At 42.1% G+C, this 12,171-nt stretch overlaps 1 protein-coding gene across 2 annotated transcripts in view; it reads left to right on the forward strand.

The window, feature by feature from the left end:
- Positions 1 to 12,171, forward strand: part of unc5db (unc-5 netrin receptor Db) — a 197,097-nt gene that overhangs the window by 115,069 nt on the left and 69,857 nt on the right. For both annotated transcript variants that reach the window (XM_071481933.1, XM_071481934.1), the window contains exon 4: positions 937 to 1,040. In XM_071481933.1, the coding sequence (XP_071338034.1) occupies positions 937 to 1,040 (104 nt within the window). The remainder of the gene's footprint in view (positions 1 to 936; positions 1,041 to 12,171) is intronic.

Genomic DNA, 12,171 nt, shown 5'->3' on the forward strand with positions numbered 1-12,171 from the left:
TAGTTATGTCTGTCCTTGCTACTCTAACCCTTAACAGACTGGAGCTACAAAACAACAGCCTTTTTTAATTATTCCTTTAACTTTGTGAGCACAACATGCTGATATAATCTTATCAGAAGCAGCATCAGATTTATCAGTTGTGAAATAATCAATTCCCAGAATCAAATGCTGACTGAGTTTGGACACATTCAGCTATTCACAGCCACTGTTGTAGCTAAAGATCAGTGTTGCTGCTCAAGGGTGTTGTATGTTTTTTGACTTGATGTTTGATTTAGCCCTGAGGAGAGATCACATATTTTTAAACATCAACAAAGGCAAAGATGTCTTTTTTTATGTCCTTGAAAGAAAATAAGAATCACAGACTGATGTGATGTCAAAATCTTTATCTTTTGGGACTTGCATTTCTTTGCACTTACTTGCACTTATCTGGCTGCCAGTTGAACAGAGGTTTCGGGACACTATCATGGAGTTTCTTCCCTGTATTTAGATCCCCTATATGGTGGGAATCTCTCACGAACCTAGGCTACATGAAGCCCATTCATAAGCCATGTTGAAATTTCAAAGGCACATTCCTGCCTTCCAAAAAGGCTTTTAAAGGTTTTCAGTGGATGGTGGAGGCGCAGTAAGCTATCAAAGGCAGTTTTGAAAATGGGCAGAATAGGATCCGTCACTATTGTATGCACATGAATGCCCAGGATGATCAGAGCAACCCTCGCTCACTTCCTCTATCTAGTGTATCCTCTAAACCACCTTGTCAACAGATTACCCAGCACAGGGCCATTGGATCCTCTCTATCCTATACGGGCTGTTGTGGGTTTTGAAGGTCGTGGTGTGCAGAGCCGGGGGCAGGCCAGCATGTTAGATGCTGAAGAGGATTGAGGCCAAGCTGACCATAACACTTGACACCTGACAGCTGCCTCTTATCTCCCCATGCAGACCTGAGGAAAAACTTTGAGCAGGACCCCCAGGGGAAGGAGGTGCCAATCAATGGGATGATCGTTCTGCACTGTCGCCCTCCAGAGGGAGTGCCTGCGGCAGAGGTAAGGCCGGCTGCTCCTCGCTCCTCCTCTCGTGAAAACAGAGATGCTTTTACTCCCACTGAGCAGAAAAAAATCTGCGTCAGAGTGGCTATCCTTATTCTGCTGGAGTACCTCGCTGCTGCTCAGTCAGTTCTACCTTCAGCTTTGCTTTCCCTGACCTTTAAGAGATTGATATAGTCGTGTTAGATTCCAGCAATAAGTCCATATAAACATTTAGAAATTAAGGTGTGGGTTCTAAAATGAGGTAGCTGCCTGAGATGAAGAGGATTCACAGCATAAATTTTAATCAGATCTTCCAAAAAAAAAAAAAAACTGTACAATGTATCAATAAAATATAGACATCACACACTCAGAGATTCTCTTTTCAAATTCATTTCATAGCACCATTAGCCTTGCAAGTCTCAAAACGGTACACTGTGAGAAACATCTGGCTTAAAGTGGGTCAGACCACAAAGTGAATGGTCCAGTCCACGTCCATAGTTTTGGGGGCTGATTTAAGGGAATGGATGTGGGGGTGGTGATGTTCTTTCTGCCACTGGATTCTGTGGTTTGATCCATCAGCAGCTCCTACTGTTGGTGAAGACTTAAAAGTCATAAAAGGAAATCTCACCATTGTGCCACTGTAGCACCATCATAGCAGATACAGTATGTGGATGTGTGTTACATCATTGCATGTACAATATCCAGGAAGGATACCAGATGCTTTTCAGCAGTCTTGCCTTTGGCTCTAGGCTCCAAGTGGTTTTCCCCAGAGTCTTTTCCTGATGTCAGTCATACTGTATGTGAAATAATATTTACATTTCTGAACATGGATATCAATGCTTTTTCATCTTTGATATTTTTTCATTCAGCAGCTTTGTCATTTCTGTAGTTAAGTTAGAGACTGTCCTGTAAAGACCAAGCCCACTGGTCGTCTTTGCAGCAGGTTAATATGACCTCCTGTTACGTTTTTTTACCGTAGCAATTATGACAGGAGCACAGGAAGAAGCCTGGTCACATAGAGCAACAAAGTCCACATCAGGAGGAAGTTGGGGTGGATGGATGGGTCAACAAAACAAGGAATTTCTCACAGGAGAGCAGTGTTCAATTCACATCTGTGACGTTTGACAAGTTTAACCACATGGTTATTACTGTAACCATAACAACAAGGAAATACTGAATTTAACCCAAACCACAATATTTTCCTAATCATAACCAAGCCATGACTGTTTATTATTGTAACCATAGCTACAAAGGTCAGGTATGCCGCTGTCAATACACTCTACATGTTTATTAATGTAACTGTGTTTGCATTTCAATTTGTGAATGGTACCATTTTTGGCACCCTTCCGTTGGGGTACCAAGCATAATGGTACCCTCACCCTAAAGGGTGGAGCTAGACCAAGCTAGACCCACTGTAGCCTGTTGATTGGGTGACAGAGAAGCATCACTTCTGTGCGACAACGCAGCATTTTTAAATGCTGCAGTCTTTTCTCAAACAAAGCTTGATGCCTTGTTGAAATGAATAGCCACATGCCGGGCAGAAAAAAACAAGCTGCTGGGTGTCCTCCATTGCTGTTTGTTGTGTTGCGTTCGTTGCGTTCGTCACACCTTTATGATGTCATGCAACTCCTGTCATAGAGGCACTATTTCAGGAGGCACTTGTATCAGAGGGTTGGAACAAAGAGCCTGTATCGTTGTTCAGGTTGGAGAACTTGTTGTCAAGTTGAGGACACACCAGTAGCAGACAGATAATGATCAGGTCAGCATGCCAAACTATCCCAGTTCCTACTGGTGTAGGAACTGTAGCTAACATATTAGGGTTTATCAGAATCAGGGCAAGGGCTTATCCAGGTTTCTGAAACCAGGATGTTTCTGCATCAAACAGACACACTGACCTAAATAAAACCAGCACTGACAGTCTAGCTGAATGTGTTAACATGTCTCATGTAACCCTCTGGCGAGCTTTCTTCTGGCCAGGTTTGGACGCTGCCCAATGACTTTGGTGAAATTCTACACCTTAAAAACTTGCAGTATTACTCGCTTTAGAATCAAATCTCTGGTTGCAGCTTCTGCATTGTGAATATTTGGAATGTGTTGTGTTTTTCTTCATATTTTGTTAGAGTGAAGTTAATATCTTGGGTTTTAGATGTTTAAGTTGTGATCTGTATTTCTCCCTATTTTATAACATGTCCTATACCAAACAATTACCTAATTAATTATGAAAATAATGAAGATTATTCAATCACGAAAATAATTATTAATTGCAGCCATAATTTGTTAATCAAGTGTTTCTATCAGGGATGGAAATTAATTGAACTATATTGACATTTAAAACACAATTTAACCCATTTTCCAAAACAGTGAGAAAGATGAAGAGAGGCAGTGAAAAAGAGAGAAAGAAGAGATGTGTGGGGTCAAATGAGAGAGAGAGGGATGGTGCTTATGGGTAGGAGTTTTACTTGGTAATTATCCTGTGTAATAATGTGTTTATCAGTGAAATGTATGGATCTACACTGTAAACTGGAGTCTCTGCTGAGGGTGACAGCTGCAGATTAACCTGTGGCAGCTGTCAACGTTTAAACGGCTCTAAAGCAGATTGATTGCATGTTCAAAGACCCACATCATACATACAGCCCCAGTATGAAAGAGCAGAGCACTTACCTGTATCAAGACAAGCTGGATGTGGTTGCTTAGTGTGAAGTTTCATATACTAGTACTGTTTGCATGCACTAGGAAAGAGTATTTAACATTTTCACTTGCTAAACAGCAGTTCATTGTGAATTGGTGTCCGTTTTGCTTTTAGCATTTAATTCATGTCTAGTGGAAACTTATACACTGGCTCCCTGGGGGACGGAGAACAGATGTTTTTCACAGTGCGATCAACCTGCAAGACGGATTTCAGGGGCAAGTATTACATTTAAATGTCTCTGTGAAAAATGTCACATTCTTCCCCAATTGCAGACTGTGTGATTCCATTTTTGGCCAAGTGATTATCAGCATGAACAATGGGTGTGTAATTGATGCGTGCAGGGAACAGATTTAGGTGGAGGTCAATCTCCAGCCTTGTGCTGTATCAATGATTCAGCGTGGAAATGGAGGAGTGATGTCATCCCAGCAGCTCAGAATCCACAGTGGGTATAAAAATAGGTGAATCTGAGTAGTACAGACGGAATCACAATCTCTCATCTAGTCCTTTGTCAACACAAATGAACCCATTCGCAAGAGATGGGAGTGAATAATGTAGAGAGCACGGGACAGATATCCTCAGCCCAGCCAGTTTCAGCGCACCTTGTCCATGAAATATTGAGATGGCGTCCGTGAGTGTGGTAGTGTGAGGTTTCAGAGTGCAGCTGTGGGATGGATGCTACTGTAGCAAACACAGCGCAGCACCCAATAGAAGGTGCGTCTGCGGTTTGGCGTGCAGCATAAACACTGAGCTTCTGAAGGGTGTGTTTGGAAATCAACTTTGTCAGCAAGGATGTCAGGGTGAGCTAATGAGTCTCCAGTTACTCACACCGAAATCATTTTGTATCATGTGGTAGCAGCAGTTTATTTAAGCAGGAATCTCTCTTCCACTCAGGAAGCAGATATGTTTCAGGCAGTACTGTATCTCACCTCCATTCTTTCCATCCAATTACTGGCATTGAAAACATTTGACATGTTTGTCGAGTGCTTATTTCAATTTCATTTCTACTGTCAGACTCAGCATGGACACAAACTAAAAATAGATTATCAGCACCTACTGTACTCTTTAGTTCACACTGGATTTCAGTGGAGACTTAAGTAGATTACCATTAATAATTGTGTTTTGTTTATCATCTTTAGTTGTTTTTTGATAAAGAAAAACAGCAGCTCCAGATTTCAGCAAATTATCAGTATAGTTGTCAACTAAATAAATAAATAACCAGTTGTTACAGCCCTAATAAAATGAAGCTGCTGTTATACTGCTCAGTGGATGTAGTATGTTTGTTTCTGTCTTCATGTCAAACACACCCCTCTCCAGTTTGGAGATAAATCAGCCAATTGACTTGCTTCAAGTGCAGTTAATCTGGACGTGTAGTTGAGATTCATGAGGTGTGCTTGCTGATGGTTATATTCCATAATATTCTGCAAATGTCCACAGAGATATTTACGTCTTGAGAAAAGCACAATTCCACTATTACAATAGGCACCCCCGCAGTCAAGCCTATCGATAGAAAGTGCTGTCTGAAAGGCTAATATACAGTTTCTAGTACATGCACAGCATCTGTTTGTTTTTTTGTTTTTTTTGTTGTTGTAAGTGAGTAATGAAGCTAAAGCAGTACTATCAATTGCATTACCGGTCTGACAGGTATCATAACACATTCAGAGAAGACTGGAAACGTCCACACTGACATCAGACACATCATGTTCATTTACATTAAACTAAAACCATTATCTTTCTCTAATTATTCAAGTGCTTTTGTCACCTAAACCTAACCACATATCCAAACCCCAGTGTCTGGTGTCTCAGTTGTGCCTGCCATCCACCCTGTGGTGACACCTCCTGGTGACGCTGCTGCTTCATTCATTTGTTCAGTCAAATAAAATGTTGCCTCTGAATATGATCCAATGGAAATGCCATCTGCAGGAGACAGGGTTGAACCTATAGCCTTGCTGTGGGACTTGACAGCTCAGCATCTTGCTATTCTTGCCATTTAAATGTAACCTCAGCTACTTGTAATGGAGTCAGTGTGTTTTAGCTTCTAGAATTGTAAACTATTATGATTATGAAGTTTTCTCCATTAGCACACACTTTTGTGGGACATCACAAACCTTACATGGTAGTAGAAATTCCCACATCCAGGTGATAAAAATATAACTCATTGGATGCCACCTGAGCATGACTGACAGGTTTGTACTACAAGAATTGTATGGTTCTTTTTTAGATCACTAAGAAAAAGACAGGGACAGCTCCTCTGAGCTGCTGGAGAACTGTCATGCCCACAACTCTTTAACTGTCTCACTGCAGTATCTTCAAGTCACAGGTCCCCAAATCACTTCTGCACCGAACGTGCCACAATAATAGTAACAGTGAGAGCATTTGTGAAGCACAAAATAGCATCTTCAGAAGCTGAGGTGACAGAGGTTGTAATACAGACTTGTACTCAGGAAGCATTTTCAGTCATTCTAATACTGACATGGAAATCACAACTAAACATCAGTGTTGATGTCATCATACTGTGGTCCAATGTCTTTCCAGCAAACAGTTAAATTACACATTTCATATTAACCTAATACCAAAACAGCCTGAAAGCTGCTCTGATCAATATTTTTTTTATCAACAACGGTTAATGTATAAGAAGTCATTTGTAGCAACAAACCCACAGACCAACTCTTTAGTTCCTCTCAGCTCTACTGAGCTTTCATCATTTTAGCTCATTATTTTGGTTTTACAGTCAAAAAACCTGCTTTCAGCCACCACAGACGCCAAGAAACATGACATCAAATGAATGCTAATGTTGCTCCATGTCTGATGGACATGTAAATATTATGTTAACCATCATAACTTTATATAAGGTCAGTGCCCCCAAATGTCACATTAAGGAAAGATTGATGTCCTCAACTGTAAAATTCAAAAAACTAGTACCTATGCCGCTACATTAAAAATGATCCTTTCTATAGATAGACATAATAGCTGAATAAAATAGTTCAGCTTACTTTTAACTTTTAGTTCCAGGCTGGTTTGCATTGTTGTGGTAATCTTTTTTTTCCAGGTTCAGAACCTTTCTATGTTAACAAAATCCCAGTTTGCAGATCTGAAGAAGTGTGTTGAATCTTTGCAAAACATAAAATTCAGATGTTTTAATGTTCCTTATAAATACAAAGCAGCTACAAAGAGAAGAAAGTGTTTTTTTTCTGTCTGGTTTTAAACCATAGTTTAAACTTTTAAAGATTGCTGTGTCTTTTTTGATTATAAAGCAGGTCTAGGTTCTATATTAATACTGTGAAAGTATCAAAGCCTCAGTCCACAGAGAAATGCACACAGCCTGTATTCAGACACTGAGCCTTGAAATGAGCCATCAGGACTTCTGGAACCTTGTGATGTCACAGGAAAGCAGCCACTGCTCTCAGCCATGCCCCAAGCCCCGCCCACCTGGACCCAACCTTGCAGGATTTGGTTTCTCTGAGTGTTTACCTGAAATCTGCTGTATGTTTATTCAGTCCCTCAGAAAACTGTCACTCACTGGCCTGTTGTTGTTCGGGCTGCAGAGAGAAGCCTGAGAGAGGAGATGTGAAACCAAGGCTTTTGGTACTTAAATCCACAAATGTATCTTCTTATGGATATCACACTTCAAATAAAATATAGGACCTTTAAGACCTTTCCCATTTTAGTTTTGTAATTTGTGATAAATTTTTTTTTTTTAAAGTTATCTTACACAAAAAAATCAGATACATGTTTCCATTTTAAGAAAATGCCTTTCTCTCTCCTGAGAGTAAAAAACTGACCTTAACCTTAAGCTTTTTAGTGCTGCAGCTCTTTGCAGTTACTGAAATGTCTGAAACTTTGCAGCGAATATGAATTGAATGAATCTGCTAAAATTTTACAGAATGCGGTTCAAAAGTTAACATCTATATCACAGTTGTGCAGACAATGGAAGCATTTGATTTCTAGGCCAGTTGTAATGCTGTCACATCAATAGTTATTGACTGCCAGCATTATAAAGCATTTGTTTGTCAGACTGAGTCAGACTTTAATGCCCAGAAATCTTCTTCATTCAAGTTAAACAACGGAAAAATACCAGGGCTCAGGTATGTGAGTACTGTTTGTGAGTGTAAATTGCAACATGCAAATTCTGGAGTGTTTTGCCACAAAAATACCTTCATCCATCGTATCCAAAGAGCAGAGACAGTAATTTACCCATGGTTAATAGAACTTAGGAGCAGCTTATTTGTGATTTCGTTTCGGTGCTCCCGAGCCAAAACCAATCCTCCACTTTTACTTCACAGATATCAGTGGGTGTGAATGCAGAGCAGATCTTTTAACTTGGGGAGAAAGGAGTCCATGAGAGCCCTGTATAGTGAGTTTCTTTTGAGAGGTTACTCTGAGAGAAAGTGTGAAATGAACAGCCAAACTGGAAGCCAATTTCAACTTCCCTGAATGAAAGCCTTTAATCCGAGATGAATCCCCTTGATCTACAGTAGCTCAGGTAGACAGCCCAGGCTACGGCACAAAGGGGAATCAACTAAATGCCTCTGCACTGTGATACAAGCTGTTCTCTGTTGAGCTTCACAAAGACATTGCAATGCTGCTCCAAAACAAGTTAGCATTTAACTCCGTACCCACCTCCTGCCTTCTCTGCTCTTGTTTCTACTTTCTGATCCTGTTGCCAAGCGCCTCTGTTATTTTCTCATAGGTCAGACAAAGTTTCCTAGAGAGGAGATGATGAGCTTCATTATTAAGCCAAGCAATTACATACCACCCCAGCCCAGGCCGAAGCCGGGAGCTCCCTCTATTTATTTCGTTAAGATAAGACAGATCGGGGTGGAATAGTAATGCACTGCCACGCAGCTCGGAGGGGAGGAGAGGTGGCATTTGGGAAGCAACGGGGGAGGTGGATGGGCGACACAGGCCCACTTTGTGTTTCTCTCTGTATCTTTTCTGATTAACCTCCGGAGCGGGAGAGCACAGCTGAGCCACGGATAGCTCCCTTCAACTCTACCTGCTGCTGTCAGACTTGCCGTTCACATGAACACGCTGAGCCACGCTGAGTTCAAAGAGTCCGCGGGTATCTGTGCGTGTATGTGTGCGTGCACCCAGCATGCCTTTCTTCACATGTGCCGCAGATTGGTTGCGGGGAGAATGTGTGAAGTGGATTAGCTACGTGCTCGGAGGTGTTGCTTCTGATAAGCTGCTCAGTGGGTCCCGCTGGCGTCCCCTGGTCCCTGGGGTGCACCTGACGGAGACACTTTATCCGTGTTATTGCTATGATGAGATACCCTGCAATTAAAAAGTTCTGCCGCCAGCGCCGGCTTTGCCACAGGCAGCATAGATTTGCCCAAAGGGGAGGATATCATACTAAATTGAGACTAAGCATGAGTCAGCAGACAGAGTTTTCTCCTCATAACACTGGAGCGCACCGTTTGGACCGCGTCACCTTGACATCAAATGACCATTCGACCCAGGAGCGGGGCCGATGAGGCACACCAGCACATGGGGGGAAATGTGTCAGCAGGCAAGGTCTTGATCAGCGCTCCCCTCATAAGTCTTGCAGATGGCTGCGGTGTCACCCATTACATTGCTCTTCTGTCCTCTAATTGCCCCTCAACTGCCACATTTCTCAGCATCTAATCATCAGCAAATGTCATCCGGATGAGCTGTGTGCATGTGTGTGTATTTAAGAAGATGAGAGGACCTGGCCGCTGTGCAGGGCTGGAGGAGGTGACCTTCAGGGGTGGTCCAGGTAATGAAATCACAGGGAGGATGTCCTGATGTGCGGCCCGCTTGGAAACCCCTCCGTCAAGGCTGACACTGATGACCGCATCCTAATTGAAACAAATGTGCCAATTAGGCAATTCATTTTTCACATCCTCTGCCACCGCACTTGCCGGGCTAATTTGTATTTGTCCCTTCATCTTTTTTTTTTTTTTCTCCCCAACCCCCCTCTGTCTCTATCTCCCCCTGTCTCTCTTTGTGTATCTCTCTCACTCTCTCTCCCCTTCTGCTTGGTGAATCTTTTCATCATTACCCACAGGCTGTTAGCGGCAGACAGACAGCTAATGTGCAGCGTGGCCCCAAACACTGTGAGGGCCGGCTCGTGTCGCACGTTAATTGCCTCTTTCAAGTCACAAATTTCCCAGGATAGAATTGAAATAAATACATAAAGAGTTGGAAGGTGGGGAGAGGTGGCTCTAATCATGAGAAATTAGACTGTGTCCCCCAGTCCTCTGTCTCTCTACTTTCTTATCTATCGGAGATACTTTACCGCTTTACCTCTGATGAAACCCGCACAAGAGGCTATCTTTTAATTGTAGAAAAGAATCTGGGAGCCTTTGAAGATTGGCTTCAAGGCCAAAGAAGTTTTCTTCAAGGCAAATAGTAAAATAGAGGCTTCCATGGCCGTAATTGTACAGTACTCCCCTCTGCTGAAAAAGAAACATTTCACCTCTGCTGAGAGTCGTACAGTTGACTCCACACTGGTTTGAAAAAAACACTAAATGTGAGAAATGATTACTGTATTATGATGTTTATTATCATTTTTATTCATGTCAATATATACCTGCAATCCATCATCCTTCGGGTCCGTGTGTCATTTATATTTACCCAGTGTTTGCATGCCCAAAGGCACTTCCTATTTGCATCCAGCCTGAGTGTTGTTTATTATAAAGAGCGCCTGTGCGCTTCCTATAAATCCATCAGCTCGGCCCATTCTGCCACACTATGAATGTAATTTGCAAACGCAGCGATGCAGCTCTCTTACCAGGGTAGAAGCAGTAAAGCGTCTCTAAGTTTGTAATTCATAATTAGTTTTCCTCTCTGTTGCTGGTAATTGGTTATAGTGCTTCTTTTGACTGCCTAATTTAGTGTCGGTGGTGGTGCTGCCTTGCTGTGGTTCTACTGCAGGGTGGGACGCACAGTTGACCAGCATTTGTGTGTGTGTCACTGTGCAGTTTTGAGGCGAATTAATCCAAATATGAGATGTGTATCTTCTGAGAACATGACACTTGAAGTGAACTGGGGTAAGTGTTGTGTGACCACGTCTAAAGGTGAAAGTGTTTATACCTCTTCTGAAAGGACGTACTCAAAGGCAAACAGCCTGCCATAATAGCCTCCTCTTGGCTGCATCACACTGCTTCCCTGATGTCTCTCCAAGAGAGAGGTCATTTGTGGGTCATCTGTGTGTGTGTGTGTGTTTGTAGTCTTAATGCAAATGGGGATAACTGCGCACAATTTTCTCCTGGAAGGCGTTTATGCTGTTGCAAATGGTGGAATATGTTTGAAGGAAACGTGAGCTTGAAAGAGAAGATTAATTCCTGCTTTTCATGAGTCATTGCCTCATGTATGCATCAGTTGTAAGTTGTTGCCCTCATGTTTTACCAGACGTGAGATGACATGTGGGGATAATTTACCAACTGGTCCGAGTACAATGGCAAACCAGCAAAATAAATGAGGTTTCCGTGGTTTCTAATTAACCATACAAAAACCGAAAACTGGACAACCAGACCTCCATCCACAAAAGGAAAGCACGTAGTCAGAGGGGAGCATCTATTCACCGCAGATCAGGAGAACCTGAGGAGAGAGAGAAGAACACCAAAGTTACAGCTGTGGCTTTTAAAAATCAGGAGCCCCACACTGATGTGAAATATCGTTAAAATCTGAAAATTCAGTGATCAGTTTAATATGAAGTACCCCCAGCAGTCCAGCTTTTTACATGTTCAAGTTTTGAAGTTTTTTTTTTTTTTTTTGGGGGGGGCTTTTTATGCCTTTATTATAGCTTAGTGGAGACTGACAGGAAAGGGGGTAGAGAGAGGGGGATGACATGCAGGAAAGAGTCGGACCGGTCGGGAGTCGAACTGGTGACTGCCTGCTAAGAGCGTCTTGCGCTCAACATGGTACGCGCCCTAACCACTCAACTACCGGGCCGCCCAAGTTTTGAAGTTTTGAACACTAACTGTGGCCGGAGCTGCTTACACAACTGAAAAGAGAATTCACAGTATTTGGGCAAAGGAAGCAAATTCTAGAGATTTGTGTACTTGAAGTCCTGAGTAGTTATAAGTTGTTGAATATTTAAAGGATAGATCCATTTAATCACAACCTGAGCCTTACTTACAAGATTTGTTCATAATTTATGTTATAATAACAACATACTTACTAAGTTAAGAACTGGGTATGTGCTGAAAGAGGTCAGAGGAGGCAGACTCGTTCAACTTCGACCATACTTAGTGTACTTTTGTCTACTTCCTGTGCAGTTAGTCCAGCTAAACTGACTGTTGGCTAGTCTGATCATCTGGCTAGTTTTCCAGATCTCTCTTATTTTGGGGAACAGTGGATAAGACTGGGATAATAAGTCTGTAATAAAACAGTCTTTTCACTTTGTTGCTGATTTGCTGCTTTTGTTGTTGCTACTACATCTGACCATCCAGTGCTGTCATTACTTTATTGGTTCAGCCCATTTACATGAATGTGGAT

This window comes from Trachinotus anak, unplaced genomic scaffold (genome assembly GCF_046630095.1).
Source record: "Trachinotus anak isolate AG129_WGS33_773 ecotype Australia unplaced genomic scaffold, CSIRO_AGI_Tana_v1 ptg000008l, whole genome shotgun sequence".
Taxonomy (NCBI): domain Eukaryota; kingdom Metazoa; phylum Chordata; class Actinopteri; order Carangiformes; family Carangidae; genus Trachinotus; species Trachinotus anak.